At 64.0% G+C, this 19,295-nt stretch overlaps 2 protein-coding genes across 8 annotated transcripts in view; one reads left to right on the top strand and one right to left on the bottom strand.

The window, feature by feature from the left end:
• TECPR2 (tectonin beta-propeller repeat containing 2) overlaps positions 1-13,869 on the top strand; it is a 65,707-nt gene extending 51,838 nt beyond the window's left edge. For all 6 annotated transcript variants that reach the window (XM_055133486.1, XM_055133485.1, XM_055133484.1 and 3 more), the window contains 7 exons: positions 756-996; positions 1,277-1,366; positions 1,875-2,108; positions 7,160-7,308; positions 12,321-12,462; positions 12,569-12,718; positions 12,802-13,869. In XM_055133486.1, the coding sequence (XP_054989461.1) occupies positions 756-996; positions 1,277-1,366; positions 1,875-2,108; positions 7,160-7,308; positions 12,321-12,462; positions 12,569-12,718; positions 12,802-12,953 (1,158 nt within the window). In that variant the 3' untranslated portion in view covers positions 12,954-13,869. The remainder of the gene's footprint in view (positions 1-755; positions 997-1,276; positions 1,367-1,874; positions 2,109-7,159; positions 7,309-12,320; positions 12,463-12,568; positions 12,719-12,801) is intronic.
• Positions 13,870-16,765: 2,896 nt separating this feature from the next.
• Positions 16,766-18,905, bottom strand: ANKRD9 (ankyrin repeat domain 9). Of its 2 annotated transcripts, none has more exons than XM_055133489.1 (3): positions 18,701-18,905; positions 18,170-18,229; positions 16,766-17,818 (listed from the first exon to the last, which is right to left on the bottom strand). In XM_055133489.1, exon 3 carries the CDS (start codon positions 17,784-17,786, stop codon positions 16,830-16,832), a length of 957 nt encoding a protein of 318 aa, XP_054989464.1. In that variant the 5' UTR covers positions 17,787-17,818; positions 18,170-18,229; positions 18,701-18,905; the 3' UTR covers positions 16,766-16,829. The 2 variants fall into 2 exon arrangements, with proteins under 2 accessions (XP_054989464.1, XP_054989465.1); XM_055133490.1 differs by having other exon boundaries at positions 18,758-18,897.
• Positions 18,906-19,295: the final 390 nt, after the last annotated feature.

Here is a 19,295-nt window from a genome sequence, read left to right as displayed (position 1 = left end):
TGTGTGCCTGCCTATGTGTGTGCCTGCCTATGTGTGTGCCTGCCTGTGTGTGTGTGCCTGCCTGTGTGTGTGCGTGCTTGTGTGTGTGTGTGCTTGTGTGTGTGCCTGCCTGTGTGTGCCTGCCTGTGTGTGCTTGTGTGTGTGCCTGCCTATGTGTGTTTGTGTGTGTGCCTGCCTATGTGTGTGTGCTTGTGTGTGTGCCTGCCTGTGTGTGTGTGTGCCTGCTTATGTGTGTGCCTGCCTGTGCCTGTGTGTGTGTGCCTGCTTATGTGTGTGCCCGCCTATGCCTGTGTGTGTGTGCTTGTGTGTGTGCCTGCCTGTGCCTGTGTGTGTGTGTGTGTGTGTATAGCCTGCCTGTGTGTGTGCCTGTGTATGTACCTGCCTGTATATGCCTGCCTGTGTGTGTGCCCCTGCCTGTGTGTGTGCCTGTGTGTGTGCCTGCCTATGTGTGATTGCGTTTGTGTGCCTGCTGCCTGAGTGTGTGCCTGCCTGTGTGTATGCCTGCCTCTGTGTGTGCCTGCCTGCCTGTGTATGTGTGCCTGTGTTTGTGCCTTCCTGTGTGTGCCTACCTGCCTGTGTGCCTCTGTGTGCCTCTGTGTTGGCCTGCCTGCCTGTGTGTATGCCTGCCTCTGTGTGTGCCTGTTTTTGAGCTACATGCCCGGTGGTGGTGGCACCCGGCCACCTTCTCCCAGCAGTGACCACTGGGGAGCTCAGGGCAGCACTGCAAGCAGGTTTCTGCCCCCCGTGTCCCCCAGGTGAGCATCACAGACTACGTGGTGTTCGACCAGTGCAGCCTCTTCCAGACCATCATCCACGCCACACACTCAGTGGCCACGGCTGCCCAGGTGCCCGTTGAGAAGGTGGCGGACAGACTGCGCCTGGCGTTTTGGTCTCAGCAGCTCCAGTGCCAGCCCAGCCTACTGGGAGTGAGTGCCAGTGGCGTCTGGATCTCCTCTGGCAAGAACGAGTTCCACGTTGCTAAAGGAAGCCTCGTCGGTGGGTAGCTCCCATCTGCTGGCACCCCTCCCACAGTGCCCGCCAGGCCCAGGCCCTGCGGGGATGGAGGTGTCAGGATGGGCCGTTGGGCTTCAGGAGTACTGACGCCCTTCTCGCCACCGGAACCCTTGCCTGGCGGCCTCCTGGGGGTATTCTTGCCACTGTGACGTGGCCAGCTGTGGTCAGTTGTGAGCAGGCACAGGCATGGCCCTGTTTCAGGGTCCTGCTGCCTGAGGCCCGGGAGTGGCCTCCCTGAACCCATGCCGTCCTCTCTTCCTAGGCACCCACTGGAATGCTGTCGTGCCCCGAGGGACGGCATCCACCACGAAATGGGCCTTTGTGTTGGTGTCCACGGCCCCCACAAAGGAAGGTTGGTTGAGAAGCACAGTGCACAGCAGGTGAAGTTACAACCACTGCCCAGGCAGATGCGCTGGGGCGCTGGACAAAGGGGTGGTGGCCGTGACGCGCGTCCAAGCTGTCCCCAGAGGGAGGGCTCTCGAGTGCTGTGTAACCGTGCATCTGAGGGCGAAGACTGACCCCGGCCCCCAGCAGCTGACCCCTGGCTGGGCTCCATCCCGGGCACAGGTCAGCTTGGGAGCCAGCACTGCCCTGGGCAGGAGGGAGGTGCTCGGGCTCTGCCTGTGCTCCCAAACAAACCAGATAGCCCTGGAAGGCCGCCAGGGCACGTGACAAGCCCCCTGAGACGTCCCGGCCTCTCCTGGGCAGAGTCTCACAGGGTGCTGGGCTGTCTGCCCACAGCATGGGGCTCAGCGCTGAGGGTGGCTTTGGGGCCCCGACACTGGGGAGGGAGGAGGAGGAGGGGTCAGGCTCGGCGGGGGGGGGGGGGGAACGGGGTGACAGGCGGCCCTCTTCTGCAGGAAGCGCCCTGTGGCTGAGCCAGGGCAGCAGGGACCTGTGCAGCGTGAGCGCCCAGAGCGCGCAGGCCCGCCCGTCCACCGTGCAGCTGCCGCCCGACGCCGAGATGCGGGCCTACGCCGCCTGCCAGGACGCACTCTGGGCCCTGGACAGCCTCGGGCAGGTGTTCATCAGGACCCTGTCCAAGAGCTGCCCCACGGGCATGCACTGGACCAGGCTGGACCTGTCCCAGCTAGGTAAGGCCGTCCCGTGCCCTGACGTGTGAATCCTCACGTGATACTGCATCAGTGGCCGCATCTCAGGAGCAGGCCGGCCACTCACAGAGGCAACGAGCCCCGGGGCGCTCCGCTCCCTTCCTCGGGGCCGGCTCTCCGGGCCAGCTCTCGGGGCCTGGGCGTCAGTGGCTGGGAGGTCCTGGGGTGCAGCTGCCGCTGCCGGTCTGTGGACTTGGCGCCTCTGATGTGGCATGGCGCACTTTGCCCTCCCCGACCAGCCACTTTCTCACACCTGAGTGAGGCCCCGCGCCAGTGGCTGCTTCCCTGCTGTCCCCGCGCGGGCAGAGCTGACTCACTCAGTCCAGGGACTGAGCGGCCAGCGGGAGCGCGGCACGTACCCCTCTCAAGGCGGCCACGGCCTCCTGCTGGGGCGCTGACGCCAGGGAGGGCGCGTCTGTCCCCTCCCTGCGGCCCGCAGATGCCTGTCTCAGGTGCGGCTGTGTGGAGAGGGGTCAGTTGTCCTTCTGGCCGCCACAGCTCTGACCGACTGAAGCAGCCCTCTGGTCTCAGCTAAAGGAGCCAGGGTGTGGCTGAGGGTGTGCTCTGCCTGGGCTGTGTCCACTCCTGCTGCTGCCCCTGTGCTGCCTACCCCCTGCCCGCCCCCCTACGGCTCCCTGTGCTTTGTCCAACCCCTACGGCCCCCTGTGCCTTGTCCACCCCCCTGCGGCCCCCCGTGCCGCGTCCACCCCCCTACGGCCCCCTGTGCTTTGTCCAACCCCTACGGCCCCCTGTGCCGCGTCCACCCCCTCTGTGTGTCCCTGAGGCTGCCCGTCCCGCTCTGCTCACCCTGCCGACTGCCGGGCAGTGTTCGTGTGGGGGAGGCAGGAGTGACAGTCCCCCAGCGAGACGAGTGTGGGTGCCTGGAGCACCTCCGGGCGGCGCCCGCTCAGGTGACAAGGGCAGTCTGCGTGGTGGACTTGGTCGTCTCCCCTCTGCCTCCTGCATCTGTGCCTTGGGGCCCACCCCCCGCCCGTCTGGTCAGGGACCCCTGCTGAAACCAAGGAGTGTTCTGAGCGCCTGGGTGCCGTCGGCGGGGCAGCAGGCGGGGCCGGGACTCTGGTGGCCGGGCTCCCTCCCTCGCTCCCTCCCTCGGGTGCAGGAACCCGCCATCCCACAGGGCTGCTGTGGGGGCAGGGGGCTCGTGTCCTTTCCAGACTCGCCCTGCCAGGATTGGGCTCCGCCCAGCACACCTCCCGGCTCCTCCCGAGCTGCCCACTGTGGGTGCTCTCCTCTCAGACTGTGGGTGCTCTCCTCTCACACTGTGGGTGCTCATCTCTCACACTGGGTGCTCTCCTCTCAGACTGTGGGTGCTCTCCTCTCACACTCTCACACTGGGTGCTCTCCTCTCAGACTGTGGGTGCTCTCCTCTCACACTCTCAGACTGTGGGTGCTCTCCTCTCACACTCTCAGACTGTGGGTGCTCTCCTCTCAGACTGTGGGTGCTCTCCTCTCAGACTGTGGGTGCTCATCTCTCACACTGGGTGCTCTCCTCTCAGACTGTGGGTGCTCTCCTCTCACACTCTCAGACTGTGGGTGCTCTACTTTCAGAATGTGGGTGTTCTCCTCTCAGACTGGGTGCTCTTCTCTGAGGCTGTGGGTGCCCTCTGACTGTGGGTGCTCTCCTCTAGGCTGTGGGTGCCCTCTGACTGTGGGTGCTCTCCTCTAGGCTGTGGGTGCTCTCTGACTGTGGGTGCTCTCCTCTCAGACTGGGTGCTCTTCTCTGAGGCTGTGGGTGCTCTCTGACTGTGGGTGCTCTCCTCTAGGCTGTGGGTGCCCTCTGACTGTGGGTGCTCTCCTCTAGGCTGTGGGTGCTCTCTGACTGTGGGTGCTCTCTGACTGTGGGTGCTCTCCTCTAGGCTGTGGGTGCCCTCTGACTGTGGGTGCCCTCTGACTGTGGGTGCTCTCCTCTAGGCTGTGGGTGCTCTCTGACTGTGGGTGCTCTCCTCTAGGCTGTGGGTGCCCTCTGACTGTGGGTGCTCTCCTCTAGGCTGTGGGTGCTCTCCTCTAGGCTGTGGGTGCCCTCTGACTGTGGGTGCTCTCCTCTAGGCTGTGGGTGCTCTCTGACTGTGGGTGCCCTCTGACTGTGGGTGCTCTCCTCTAGGCTGTGGGTGCTCTCTGACTGTGGGTGCTCTCCTCTAGGCTGTGGGTGCTCTCTGACTGTGGGTGCTCTCTGACTGTGGGTGCTCTCCTCTAGGCTGTGGGTGCCCTCTGACTGTGGGTGCTCTCCTCTAGGCTGTGGGTGCTCTCTGACTGTGGGTGCCCTCTGACTGTGGGTGCTCTCCTCTAGGCTGTGGGTGCTCTCTGACTGTGGGTGCCCTCTGACTGTGGGTGCTCTCCTCTAGGCTGTGGGTGCTCTCTGACTGTGGGTGCTCTCTGACTGTGGGTGCTCTCCTCTAGGCTGTGGGTGCTCTTCTCTCTTCTCTTGGTCTCCACTTGCTTAGCCTCGTCTCTGCCAGCAGATGAAACTGTCAGGAATGTTGTGACTTGTTACTCATGTCAGAGTCCTTTCGAGCCTGTCTCTTTCTGGGTCCCGGCCTGCTGCCACTGAGCTGCTGGGGCAGGTAGGAGACACTGTCCCGGTCACCTCACAGCTTGACGGGCCATCAGTGCTGCCCGAGCCACCCTCCTCCCAGGGCCAGAGGCAGGAGGCGCGGGGCTGTTAGCACTGCCAGCGCCTCATGCCGCCCTGACTCCCAAGCTTCTCTCTAACACACAGCAAAGTGCAGCATGGCGTGGGCAGCACAGGGCTGCGATGGGGTAGGACTTTGTGACACAGCACCCGTGGAAGCCCCCCACCCCTGACGAGGCCCCACTGCTCCCTCTGTGCCAGAGACAGGCAAGGCGGCTCTGTCCTCTGCGGAAGGGCGGGTTGATGGCTGCTTAGCATTCAGTCAAGAGGGATTTTTGCTTCCTTTTTGGTTTTGGGGGGCATACCCAATGGTGCTCCGAGACCAGCAGCCACTCCTGGCAGCCTCGGGGGACCCTGTGGGGCTGGGGATTGGACCTGGGTTGGTCACCGGCAAGGCAGATGCCTGCCCACTGTACTGTCGCTCCAGCCTCAGTCAGAGCTCTTAAGCCTTGGACACAAATCCAGGTCTGGAGTATGAAGACGATATTTTGACTTCTTACAATTCCTGATTTTGGGAAGAGAATTTGCATCATTTAGCAAATATTTTAGGTTCTTATAATATTTCTATAAATATGCATTATGTCAAGTGTTGGAATGTTTAGCAACAGTTGCAAATTGTAGTTGAATTCATTTGGTCACAGCATTTAATGAAGAAATATTCATTGTCAGTTTCTGCCTTTAGTTTACAAATCAGATTACTTTATACAGCAACTTATGCAGACGTGTTTTATTGGTAGTAAAACACCAAATAAGGGCCACATTTGTCATAAACTTCGAATTAAAAAGCAACTAGGGGCCAATTGATAACGACAGTGGGGAGGGTATTTGCCTTGCACACAACTGACCCAGGTTCAATCCCCAGATCTCATATGGTTCCCCGGAGCACTGTCAGGAGTAATTCCTGAGTGTGCGAACACACACACACACACACACACACACACACACACACACACACACAAAAGCAGCACTAAAAGGAAGTGTGTGCTTTGTTGAACAGAGTCAACCTGTTAAAAAGGGAGGGAAAAGCAGACAGCTTGGCAGAAAGATTGTGGCCTGTGTGGGTGGTGGCAGTGTTCGTGACGGGGCTCCTGTCAACAGCACGACGCGCCAGCTCTGCTCTCGCCCGCCCGTGCCCTTGTGGGCTGTCTCCGGGAGGCTCACTGGTCCCGCTGCATTGCTCTGGCTCCCGGCCCGCGGCCCGCTCCTCTGCTTCTGTTTAGCAGAGACAAGTCACTGCTCACAGCGGTGCTGTGGTCAGAGCCTCCTGCTGACAGTGTGCCCAAGTGCCCAAGCCCCGTGCTGGCGAGGGCGCGGGCAGCCAGTGCCCACTGCCGAGGCTTGCGGCCAGTTAGACAGGAAAGCCGGTTTCTGTCCAACCAAAGGGAGTGGGGGGCAGAGAGATCTCGAGGGGAGAGCACTTGTCTTGCATGCAGCCAGTCCGGTTTGATCCCTGGCACCACATACGCTCCCCAGAGCACAGAGCCAGGAGCAAATGCAGCATCGCTGAGTATTAGCCCAAAACAACAAAACTGGAGCTAAAAGTACGCATGCATTGGACCTCATCTCAGTCGGAGAAGCAGCACACATTCCCTAAGGACGTCTACAGGGACGGTTGTCAGAGTTAATTCCCCAGCGCGGTGTGGAAATGGCCAGAAGCCATGAGGTGACAGCAAGCCTGCCTTAGGCCCCAGGAATGGCCTTTGGGGAAGAGTGACAGGTTCAGTCCCCTGAGGGAGAGGCACCAGGCCAGGAGCGGACATACTGGTTCTGGGCCGTGGCCTCTAGACCAGGCTCATTGCCCAGAGGGACAGGGAACTGTCTGCAGGGAGGACACTGTGGTATGTCCTCAAACGCCAAGTTCTAGCCCTGGGAACCAAGCACAGAGAATTAAGCACCCTTCACCTCTGGGTCACCTAGGTCCATCTGTGGGAGATCTGGGTCCGTCTCACCTTGCTGGGGCCTGAGCCTCGGGTATGAGCACTAGCAGCTCTCCTGCGCTTTGAAAGGTTGAAACATTGCCCAGGACCTGACTGTCTCCCCTGCTAGCTGATTCTCACTGTTGCTCTTTCCTGGCATAACCAAATACCAGTTTTGAAAAACATTTATTTTTTCCAGGGTTCGGAAGAGTATTTTGGCCACACCCGGTAATGCTCGAAGCTCTTTCCTACCCCAGTTTATCTCTGCTCTGTGCTCAGTGATCACTTCCAGCAGGGCTTGGGGGACCACATGGGGTGTCGGGAGTCACGTGTGGGTCGGCTGCTTGCAAGGCCAGCGCCTCTCCAGCCCAGGGCTGGGACGTTCTGAGCCGCAGAGCCCACATCAGCGTCACCCTGTCCTGATGTTCGGAATCCGAGTCCATGACCGTCACTCTGCTTGCCCACAGGGTCCGTCAAACTGACCAACTTGGCATGCGGAAACCAGCATGTCTGGGCCTGTGATTCTAGGGGTGGAGTTTACTTCCGTGTGGGGACCCAGCCCCTGAACCCCAGCCTGATGCTTCCAGCCTGGATCATGATCGAGCCCCCAGTGCAGGTAAGCGAGGGGACCGCATCTGACTGTCAGGTCTCGCTCCTGGCTTTGTGCTCAGGGATCACTCCTGGGGGACGCAGGCACCCCGGATGCCGGGGATTGAACCGGGTCGGCCATGTGCAAGGCAGGACCCTCCCCACTGCACTTACTCTCCAGCCCTTGGCCTGCAAGCTTACGCTCAGAGGGATGCAGAACCTGCCAGGCGGGCTGTGGGAGTGAGTCCTGGTCCTTCCTCAGAGCACCGGTCAGGGGGCCTCCGTCAGTGGACGCCCCCGTGGAGTCAGGCTCTCCATGGACGCAGGTTTCCACGCAGCACTTTGCCCAGCTCGGCCTCTCCGCAGGCCGACCACAGGGGACCCCTCGGCCTGGCATGGTGCAGGGACCCGCCTGCTGCTGCTGAGCCAGGCGTGGACCTCAAGGTCCACTTGCTGCTTGGGCCTTCGGCCCCAGAGGACCCGTCCACAGTAGTGGGGCCTGGGTTCCCACGCACCCCCGTTCTCCCAGCACTCCCAGGGAAAACCACCCTCCCCCGGCCCACTCGGGTCGACATCTCGGCAAAGAACTCCAAACAAATGACTCAGTGTTCAGACCTGCCTCGCTTGGGAGGATGGGGAGTATTTATAGTCGTGCCAAGCATCCCCAAGTTCGCTGCTTCAGCCCCAGGACGGTGTGGCCAGGCGGCAGTCTCACGCGCACACCCGGCACCCAGCCTATCTCTCCCCGGGACTCTCTCCGACCCCACCCCGGCCCCTGGTCACTGGCCTCGGCCCCCCATGCCCACAAGGCGGGAGTGCCTTCCCCAGGCTCCAGCACAGCTCACATCCCAGCATTCCAGGCCCGACCGGGGCCCCACAGGAGTGCAGTGGAGGTGGGTACCCACCAGTGCTCCCAGAGCATGGCCGGGAGTCTCGGCTGATGTGACTTGGCGCACAGACACCTTCAGAGATGCCCACGGCCAACAGACTTAGCTGGGCTCTCCTGCACTGCCAGGCCAGCCGCCGGCACACAGACCTGCCTGGGCCCCGAGCTCTTCTCCGGGGTCAGAGCCAGTCTGGGCGCTGCAGCTGCTAGGAAGGGCCCAGTTCTCTTGCCGTGTGCCTAGCTAAGGCCTAGCTGGGCCCCCGCAGGGTCACTCTTACCCCACCCTCCAGCAAGCTCTGAGTTCCCACGTTCCCTCCTAGGCTTCCAGGCGATTAGAGCAGGCCTCGGGCTGTAGTCGGGCCCCACAGTTTGCCCTTCTCAAAAATATTGTTTGATTCCTTCCTTCCTCCATTCCTCCCTCCCTCCCTCCCTTCCTTTCTTCCTCCCTCCCTCTCCCCCCTACATCCCTTTCTTTGTTGTTGTTTTGGGGCCACACCAGAAGTGCTGGAAAGTTTCTGTTCATCTCTTCTCCCCATTTTTGATGGGATTGGATGTTTTTTCTTGTGAAGTTCTGCCAGTGCAATACGTATCTTGGCTGTTAACCCTTTATCAAATGAGTGATGGGCAAATAATTTCTCCTAATGTGTGGACTGTCTTTGTGTTCTGGTCATTGTTTCCTTTGAGGTGCAGAAGCTGCTTGATGGAATGTGACCCCATTTGTTTATTGATCTCTGCTTAGCCATTTGTGTGGCCAGTGCTGTTTCATCCTTAGAGACGCCTCTAGCTTCAGTGTCATGGGGAGTTTTGCTTATGTGTTTCTCTGTGAGCTTTATGGATTCAGGTCTGACATCAAGGCCTTTAACATCTTGACTTGACTGTTGTGCATGGCATTAGAAAGAGGTCTGAGTTCATTTATTTATTTCATTGCATCAGTTTGGAGGCACAGCATGACAGTCTGCCCCATGTTCTCTCTCAGGCCTGTCGCAGGCGGATGCAAGCCCAGGAGCGGGGTTAGTGGGCTGTATTGAAGCCCAGTTCCTGCTTTTTGTTTTTAATGAGTGCCAGTCTGGTGAGAGGTGCAGATACCTTATGATTAGTGATACTGAGCGTTTTTTCATGTGCCTTTCGGCCATTTGTGTATCTTGAGGAAGTTCCTGTTTTTTGATGGGGCTGGATGGTTTTTTTCACTGTAGCATTTTACCAGTGGGAGGCTTTTTTGTATGTTTGGTTTGGCTTTGGCTTTTGTGCTCAGGGGTTACTCCTGGTTCTGTGCTCAGGAACCATTCTCAGTGGGTCAGTTGCGTGCAAGGTAATCGCTTCCCACTGCCCTGTCGCTCCAGCCTCTCCTCATGTTTTCTGTATCTCGGATACCAGCCCTTTCTCCGCTGAGTGGTAGGCAAATATTCTCTGCGGCCTCCAGGGCTGGCCACTTGACAGCGCATCGAACATTGTTTCGCTAAAGGTAACCCCACCAGCCAGCACCACGCACCTGGGAGTGTAGCTCAAAGTTTCGTCTGTCCCCACAGCCTGAAAGGGGGCCAGTGTGAGCCCGTGTGCATGCTGCCTAGTCCCAGTGACCCTGGGTGACCCAGTACAGGCTCCCCCCCCATCCCTGGCAGGGGCTTGTTTCCCAGCATGAGTAGACCCGTGTGTGGGTCAGCTTCAGGGACGCGGGGGCGGGGCACACCCAGGACCTCTGCGGGGTGCTCTGTGCTCATGTCTGCGCTTGCTGGTCTCTGTAGGTACACAATCATGGCCGTGACCCAGGGGCCTCCCTGCCTCCCGGCACCGTCCCTCCGCAGCAGCTTCCCACCAAGTACGGGTCCCACTGAGTCCTCCAGACCTCTGGGACTCCCGATTCCCTCCACCCGCCTGCCCCCTGCAGGTCCCTGGCTCACCCATACCGCCCTCTGGCCCAGCCCTCTCTGTGGGACGCAGGAGTTGTTGCTGACACAGGACAGGGACAGGCAGGACACAGCAGGACGCAGCTGCCCGGCCTGCAGGGGAGGGGCCAGGAGTCGAGGGTTGCCATGGGTTCCACAGGACCCCTGGAGGAAGGCGGGCGATGACGTGCCAGGCCCCCAGCACCAGCACAGGGCGCCTCCCTCACAGCCCCATGGGCAGGGTTGGGGAGTTTTTTGTTGTTTTGTTTTGTTTTGTTTTTGCTTTTCTGGGTCACACCTGATGATGCACAGGGATTACTCCTGGCTCTGCACTCAGGAATCACTCCTGGCAGTGCTCAGGGGACCATATGGGATGCTGGGAATCGAACCCGGGTTGGCTGTGTGCAAGGCAAACACCCTCCCCGCTGTGCTATTGCTCCAGCCCCAAGGGGAGTTTGGGGGTTTTTTTGTTTGTTTTTGTTTGTTTTTTGCTTTTGGGTCACACCCAGCAATGCACAGGGGTCACTCCTGGCTCTGCACTCAGGAGTCAACCCTGGCGGTGCTCAGGGGACCATATGAGATACTAGGAATCGAACCCGGGTCGGCCGCGTGCAAGGCAAACGCCCTACCCGCTGTGCTATCGCTCCAGCCCGTTTTTTGGTTTTGTTTGTTTTGAGTCATACCCAGCTATGCCCGGGGCTATTCCTGGCTCCACACTGCACTCAGAAATCACCTCCGGTGGCACTTGGGGGACCAGATAGAGTGCTGGAGACCGAACCCTCATGCACGGCCAGGCCTTTACCCCCCGTACTTGGCTCCAGCTCCAAAGCACAGCTTTTAGGGAGGGGGCGGGGAAGGGCAGTACTGGGGCCCACACGTATGCAGGGCTGGGGACCAGACCAGGGGTGCTGCAGCCTCAGGGTTCACTCCACCTCTGCGCCCAGGGATCACGCGACCGTCTGTGCTGCTGCAGGTGAGAGGTCTCGCATGCAAGGCCAGAGCCTCCTGTGCTGTCTCTCGCCCGCAGCCATGCCTGCCCTGTGTCCAGAGGGGCACCTTCACCAGGCCGCTGCGCGGGAAATGACCTTCCCGGTCACTGGGCACCCGGCCTCTGTGGGCCTGGCTCTGGTTTGGGAGCCACAGCCAGTGATACTCAGGGGCTTTTCCTGGCTTCATACTTAGGAGTCACCGTTGGCAACGCCTGGTAACCCTTTAGTGCGGGGGATCAAACTGGGTTGGTGGGGTGCGAGGCACGTGCCTGATCCCCGGACTGGCCCTCCAGCCCCATGTGCTGGACTGTGGGGTTTGCTTCTGCCCCATGTCTTGGGTACCAAGTGACCAACAGGACCCTCACGGCACTCAGGAGCATCTCCACATGGTGCTTCTGGACCCCTCTGCCCTCAGACTCCAGCCCTGCCCTCCCCTGGCCTCTGCCCTCAGACTCCAGCCCTGTCCTCCCCTGGCCTCTGCCCTCAGACAGGCTCCAGCCTTGCCCTCCCCTGGCCTCTGCCCTCAGACAGGCTCCAGCCTTGCCCTCCCCTGGCCTCTGCCCTCAGACTCCAGCCCTGTCCTCCCCTGGCCTCTGCCCTCAGACAGGCTCCAGCCTTGCCCTCCCCTGGCCTCTGCCCTCAGACAGGCTCCAGCCTTGCCCTCCCCTGGCCTCTGCCCTCAGACAGGCTCCAGCCTTGCCCTCCCCTGGCCTCTGCCCTCAGACAGGCTCCAGCCTTGCCCTCCCCTGGCCTCTGCCCTCAGACAGGCTCCAGCCTTGCCCTCCCCTGGCCTCTGCCCTCAGACAGGCTCCAGCCTTGCCCTCCCCTGGCCTCTGCCCTCAGACTGGCTCCAGCCTTGCCCTCTCCTGGCCTCTGCCCTCAGACTGGCTCCAGCCTTGCCCTCTCCTGGCCTCTGCCCTCAGACAGGCTCCAGCCTTCCCTTCCCCTGGTCTTTCCTGGGCTGCTGAGGGCTGTGGCCCCAGTGGGGGGCGTGGTTCCACAGACCCGCCCCTCACCTGAGCCCCTGACACATGTGCTGTCTCCAACGCAGGAGTTTGCCCGTGACACCCTCAGCACACAAACCTGCCACTGTGTCACTCACCACCTCTGGCTGCCCAAGCTTTCTTTTGGCCTCAGGGTGGGCAGGTGGGTGGGCACAGGGGCCCTCAGTCTTCTCCCTGGGGCTGCCCCATGTCACTGACCTCTTCAGCTCTCCATCCCCCGCCCTTGTCCCCAGCCCCGTCCCCGCCTACCCTAAGGACGTCACCCCTTCCTCTCGCAGCCTGCTGGGGTGACCTTGGTCAGCGTCCACTCCAGCCCCAATGACCAGATGCTGTGGGCGCTGGACAGCAGGTGGAATGTGCACGTGCGTGTGGGGATCACGGAGGAGATGCCCGTGGGGACCGACTGGGAGCACGTGCCAGGTGGGTGCCAGTGCTGCCCGGGCGGCCCTGCCAGGCCCTGCTGCAGATGGGGGGCAGGGTGGGGTGGCCTCCCCCAGCCCAGGCCCACAGGCCCGTCCACCCACAGGCCTGCAGGCCTGTCAGCTGGCACTAAGCCCCCGAACCGTGTGGGCCCGCTGCCCCAACGGTGACCTGGCCCGCCGCTACGGCATCAGCGACAAGAACCCGGCGGGAGACTACTGGAAGAAGGTCCCGGGGAGCGCCGCCTGCCTCACAGGCAAGGGGGCGGCCGGGCAGGCGGGCGGCGCGGGGGCAGAGCGAGCCTCGTGGGTGCTGACACTCACTGCCCTGCGCCCACAGTGACCACGGCGGACGAGCTCTGGGCTGTGGGCCCCGCCGGCGCCCTTCTCCAGCGGCTCACGAGGACGTTCAGCCACGGGCACGGGGCCCAGAGCAGCCCGGCCAGTGCCCCGCACCCCGAGGAGCTAGAAGACGAGTGGGAGGTCATCTGAAGGCCGCGCCACCAACGCCAAGGGAGCCGCGGGGCCGCGCCGCTGTGCAGACATGCCCGGTCAGTCCCGGACCCCCACGAGCTCCTCCCCCGACACACACGGTTCCAGTGGCGGCACCCTGGGCCCCGGGGAGGGGACTGGGGCTTTGGCGCCCGTTGCATGCACTGCAGTTACCCGTGTGCTGCGTCTCCTCTTCCCTATCCACACCTGCCCAGCAGGGACGCACTCCTGCGGGCAGGACGAGCCAGAGCCGGGCAGGGCACAGGCCCGGGAACGCGTCAGTGCCCAGCCTGCCGCCACGCCCCCACCACCTCAGACACCGGTTCCGGCACATTTCGTGCGTGACACTGCAGCGGGGCACACACTCCTCCCAGCCAGGGCAGGCGTGCGCCTCCAGGAGGCTCTGGCCCCAGCAGTACAGGCTGGGGCACAGACAAGGGGTGCGCGAGGAGGCGGGGCCTCGCCACGGCCTTTGCGGGCTGCTGAACCCTGCAGCAGATACCTCATCTGGAGTCGCTCACTCCAGACGTGCATTCCTGAAACCGGGGCAGGCCGAGAGTGGCCGCCTGCAGGGACCCGGCAGGTCAGTGGCAGTGTGAGGGCTGGGCCCTGCGGCCTCCATCCCAGAGCCCTGACCCGCCAGCCACGGTTGTTGTAGCTGCAGTGACAGGGCCAGGGACGTCACGCCAGCTGCCAGTAAGGGGGTTCCCAGGGCGGGTCAGCCCAGGCTGGCCAGGGCAGTGGGGCCCCTTGGCGTCCGTCCACCTGCCTCGGCGGCTCCTAAACTGAGGGCCCGCTGCCAAGGCCAGCCGCAGCTCCGCACCACCTCCAGGCCAGCTCCACGCTTGACCTTCTGGGTTTTGTTTTCAGCTGTGCTTGGAGACAGTGCAATAAACTGGGCCTTTTCCAAACCTGGTCGAGTCTGACGCTGGGCTGTGAGAAGGGCCCACTCTGTGTTGGTCTCAGCTGCTCAGGGAAGGGAGGACACCCCCGCCCCCCGCCCACTGCTGTGGGCAGGCCTGGGCGAGCCCAGGCTCCTGGTCTGGGCTTGTGTCGGAGACAGCAGGTACCAGAAGTGCCCTCCCAGGACCTCCGTGGGGACAGAGCCGTCTGGCTCTGGCGGTGGCACTCACACATACCTGCACATGCATAGTTGCTTACACGCTTTGCACACATATGTGGACACACATGCATGAACTAAGCCGACTCCAGGCTCAGCGGCCTGGCGGGGATACTCTGGCCCTGGCTTGCTAGGAAGTGAGTTCTGAGTTGTGAGGACTCCGGTGACGGCCTGGGTGTCCGGGGCTCTGTCCTGAAGCTAGGCTGTTTCATTGTGAGAATCTACTCAGAAAGATTGAGGGGCGGCCAGGGTATAGTGGGGAGGGCGTCTGGCTCACATGCAGCCCACCCACACTCAGTCCTCCCACATGGTCCCGCAAGTCCAACCAGAAGTGACCCCCGAGCACTGCCAGGTATAGCCCAAAACAGAAGAGGGGAGAGAAACGTGTCCGAGAAACAGGGGCTTCTCCAGAGTGAAGACACTCCTGGGGACGCGGCTCTCATGGCGGGAGCCTCAGGCCTCTCTGGGAGCAGAGGTGAGGTCACTGGCCCAAGGTCATGGGATCCAGGCTGCTGCTGGCTGCCGTCAGGCTCATCTCCTGTCACCCCGGGTTGCCAGAAGCAATGACGGCAGCATGTGAGGTGGGGGGAGGGGCAGGGACACCCAACACGCCCATGGCCAGCAGCAGGACAGGCCCCCCATGTGCCAGCTGTGACCGGGCACAGGACAGGCCCCTCCCAGCACCCACAGCGACCACAGCTGAGGGACCTGCTTTCTCTGCCTTTGCTGAGTCACGTGCAGACATTATTCCCAAGTCCAAGTGCACCTTTTCAGGGCCTGGCTGGGAGCGGACTCATCACTGAGTGCTGCTTTGCATGCAGGAGACCTGGGTTCAGAGCATGGCACCGCGTGAACCATCCCCACCCCCCAGCACTGCCACACAGGCAGGAGCGTCCTCCGATACTGCCAGGTGTGGCTCCGACCCAAACTACGCACTGCCTGACAAGCTACATCTGTGCACAGCCCAAGGAGCCCCACGCGGGTAGCTGGCCTACAGTGGGAACAGCACGGGGGGATCCCCAGGCTGGGGCCCCTGATCAAACACAAGTGGGTGTCCACCAAGAGCTGGGCTGCAACGGGCAGAAAGTGAGGCACTGAAGTTGTGTCTGCAGGCAGCAGTCCCAGTGCAGTGCCCAGAATCCTGCCACCTCAGCCCGTCTCAGCCATGAGATGCTCAGTGCCCAGTGCTCAGTCCCCAACAGCCTCTGTACTGGACACCCTGAATGCCCACTGGGGCCATCTCAGAATGTGCTGTCTTGGGGCCAAAGCAACTGTACAGTGGGTAGGGCACTTGCCTTGCACACAGCCAACCCCGGTTCAATCCCCAGCATCCCATATGGTCCCCCAAACACTGCCAGGAGTAACCCCTGAATATCTCCAGGTGTGGCCCAGAAACAATAGTCCCTCAGGGCCACAGCAGTAGAACAGCAGGGAGGGCATTTGCCTTGCATGCGGCTGACCTGGGTTTCATCCCCAGCATCCCATACAGTCCCCCAAGCACCACCAGGACTAAGAGGAATAACCCCTGAACATCACCAGGTGTGACCCAAAAAGCCCCCCAGCCCCCCAGAGAAAGGTGCTGTCTTGGATGCTCAGAGGTCAGTGTGACCCAAGGAAAAGGCGGGCAGTGCATTTCCTGGGGCTGGTGTGAGTGAAGGGCACCCAAGCCCAGCACAGGGGTGCCCTGGGAGGCCCATCCCACCGAGTCACAGCGCTGGGGACAAGGCTGGCCTTCAAGTCCACTCTCACCTGAGCTACCCAACTCTGAGGCCGCCTCACTGGCTCCTGGTGGGCACGCGGGCAGCTATGGCCAAGAGCGGGTTCCTAGGGGGAATGAACGGGCTACAGATGGCCACTGTATGTCCTATCACCCCAGAGGCCCCAAGGACCTGATAGCCATGGGGCGGGCCGCCCTCCTCCTCCAGCACCACCCTCAGATAACACAACTTGGCTCTTATCCTCCCATGCTGGGGCCTCCACCGGGGAGCCCTCCAGGAACCAGCCCTGGCTTTACCCACCTATACTCCCCATAGTTCCCACCAGGTACCCCACTGTGCACACGGGGCTTAACACCCTGGGTGCCTCCCTAACTGACCCCCTCTACCCAGGAGAGGGGTCACCCTCTGCGGGGAGGGAGGAACAGCTCAGAGATGGCCCTGAGCCTTTGAGCACTGGGGACACCAAGGCAGGGGCTGGCCAGCACCAGGCTACCGGGACAGTCCTGCCGCCCAGCACTCCTCAGGCCCTGGCAGGACATCATGGCCTCTGGGTGGAATTTCACAGGCCAGGGGCGTGCCGGGCAGACACCTGGCTGCACTCCCTGGCCTGAGACGCCTCAGGGTGCTGGCCCAGCCTGGCCTCTGTCCCGACAGCTCCCCATCTTCAGAACCTTGGGCACAATTCCCAGCTGGGGCAGGGGGCCCACAGCAGAGGCCCCAGTCGGGCGCCGCCCCACCTACACAGGGCCCAGAGGGCAATTGTGGGGGGATCATAGGGGGGAGCGGCGACGGGCGAGTCCAGACCTGTGCAGACCCGGGGGCAGTAGCCATAGGCCAGGAGAACAGCACCGAGCACCCTCGGAGGGCACCGCCCACGGGGCCGCCTGGGGCTGCGCGAGCAGGTGCACGTGCTCCCCGGAACTCCTTCCCCGCTGAGACGCAGCCCTTGGCGCCCGCGACAGAGAGTCGAGAGATGCAGGACAGACATCCGTGTATGTAAAGTGCCAGGTACAGCGCTCGGAAACCAGTCCTGCCCGGCTAGCCCTTGCCCAGGAGGTCCAGGGGCTGCAGGAAGGGCGGCAGCGGCAGCTCGTCGAGGGCCTCGGGGAAGCGGCCGGGGGCGATGGCGGTGACCAGCACCTGCATGGCGCGCGTGAAGAGCGACGGCGGCGCCAGGCCGGCCAGCCACTGGAACTTGTCCTCGCCCAGCAGCCGCTGCCAGCGCGGCCGGTCGCCCAGCAGCTCGCGGCGGGCCGGGGCGGCGGCGCTCGCGGGCGTGTACAGCACCAGCAGCTCGAGCAGCTGCAGGCGGCGCTGGCGGGGCTCGGCGGGGGCGCCGGGGGCCGCGGCGGGGGGCGCCGGGGCGGCCGGGTCCCCCGCGTCGCGGCCCAGCTGGCACAGCAGCACCTCGAGCGGCGTGAGGCCGTTGCCGTCGCGCAGGCCCGGCGAGGCGCCGTGGCCGAGCAGCAGGAAGAGGCACTCGGGGCGCGCCAGCTCGCAGGCCACGTGCAGCGCCGTCCCGCCGCCCTCCACGCGGCCGCAGCCCCGGCGGTCCAGCAGGCGCGCGCGCTCGTCGGCCGGCAGGTCGCGCACGGTGCGCAGGATGCGGCGCAGGACGCGCACGCGGTTGTAGCGCACGGCCAGCGCCACGTGCGGGCCCGGCGCGGCGCAGCAGCGGAAGCCGGCGCTGGGCGGCGCGAGCGCGCGGCGCGGGAACGACGCCAGCAGGTAGTGCGCGTAGGCCTGGTGGTCGTGCACCAGCGCGTAGAGCAGCGCCTCGGACGGCGAGTAGGCGGCCGCGCGGCCGCGCTCGTCCCAGTGGAAGGCCTCGGTGGCGCGCATGTCCTCGAGCAGCCACACGGGCAGCAGGTCACGCACCGCCTGGTAGAAGGCAAAGGACGACTTGCGGCACTGCTTCTGCGCCCGCCAGCGCGCCGCGCCCGCGCCCTCGGGCCCACCGTCCGCGCCCCCGGGCCGCTGCGCGTCCCACGGCATGCTGGGCGGCGGCGGGTACCCCGCTTCGGCACCTGTGGGCAGAGGGGAGGCGGTCAGGGCCAGGGAGCCCGCGTCTCGAGCACCGTCTGGCCTCCAACCAGGCGGCGCAGGCCCCGTCCTCCCAGCTCCGCTGAGCTCAAACCTCCCCGCCTCCTGGTCCAGACCGCCCTGGCGCCCCTGCGGACCGCGCCGCCCTGCCCAGCCAGGCCCGCCGGCACTGGGCCCCGCGCCCCCACTTGGAAGGAGGAAAAGGCCAAGCTGGTTACAAGTGGGGACAGGAGAGCAGCGCCCCATCCCCAGCTGGGCCAAGTGCTCCCACAGCCTGCGCCCCTGTCCCCCACCCTGTGCCCCGAGTCTGCAGGGGCACGGGGCGTCACACCTACCTGCGGTGCCCGATCCTAGTGTGGCGCGCCCCCGGCCACTCTGGGTCTCAGCTTCCGCATCTGGAAGAAAGGGGGAAGGGGCGCTCCAGCTTCCAGCCAAGTCACTGCGGGTGTGGGGGGCGCAGTCAAGCTGGGTCTCCCCAGCCCGGGGCTGGGGCGCGACTGTCACCACTGCCCATGAGCCCGACTGCCCAAGGTCAGCCGGTGCAGTCGGGCGAGAGGCTCACTCCGGAGGGGCCCGGCCCGCGCCCTGACCTTGTCCTCCAAGCCCCCACTGCTGCTCCCGGGACCTCCGGGTCCCCGTCGGTAACTAAGTTACGGCGGTGGGCGGGGGCGTCCTGAGCCGGGGCTTCGACGCCCCAGGTGCCCCGTGTGGACACCCGCGGGACGCCGGGCGCGTTACGTAAAGTCCGGCCGCCCCACGTCAGCGGGAGCCCGCGCAGGGGGACCCCGACTCCCGGCGGGCAGGGCGCGGCGTCGGGCGGGCGAGGCCGGGGCGGCGGCCAGGGGGCGGCGCGGCGGGGGCTGTACCTGCGCGTGCGGGCGCCGGGGGCAGGAAGGGGGCGGCGGCCCGGCCGGGAGACTCACTGTGCGGGCGGCGGCCTGGGGCCCCGGACAGGACAAAGCCGGTGCAGGGCAGAGCAGGAGGGGGGCGCCGCCGCCCGCGCCCGCCGCAGCCGCGCTCTGGGCCGCCGCGGCGCGAAGGCTGCGCGGCGGGGCAGGCGCGGGCGGCCGGCGGGCGGCGGGCGGCGCAGTGCGGCCCGGCCGGGCAGGACCGCGGGGCCGTGCGCCGCCGCCATTGGCCCGCACCGCCGGGCCCTGCCGCCGCTCATTGGCCACCGCGCTGCACCATTGTTACGTCACCGTCGGGGGCGGGGCCCCAGCGGGGCCCGCGGAAAAGTTGGAGAAACTTGAGGGCGCCCGCGGGCGGGGCGGGGCCGGCGGGGCCGGCGGGGCGGGGCGGGGACGGGGGCGGGGACGGCCAAAGGGCGGGGCCGGAGGGGCGGGGCCGGAGGGCGGGGGAGGAGGGGCGGGGCGGGCCAAAGGGCGGGGCCGGAGGGGCGGGGGCGGAGGGGCGGGGCCGGAGGGCTCCCGGAAGCGCGAGCCGCGCTGAGCCTCCCGCGGC

Source organism: Sorex araneus, chromosome 3 (assembly GCF_027595985.1).
Source record: "Sorex araneus isolate mSorAra2 chromosome 3, mSorAra2.pri, whole genome shotgun sequence".
Classification (NCBI taxonomy): Eukaryota; Metazoa; Chordata; class Mammalia; order Eulipotyphla; family Soricidae; genus Sorex; species Sorex araneus.
This window is presented reverse-complemented; position numbering and strand designations above follow the sequence as displayed.

Excerpts from the sequence above, each read along its gene's own strand:
- ANKRD9 (XM_055133489.1), bottom strand. The coding sequence starts at position 17,786 with ATGCCGTGGGACGCGCAGCGGCCCGGGGGCGCGGACGGTGGGCCCGAG.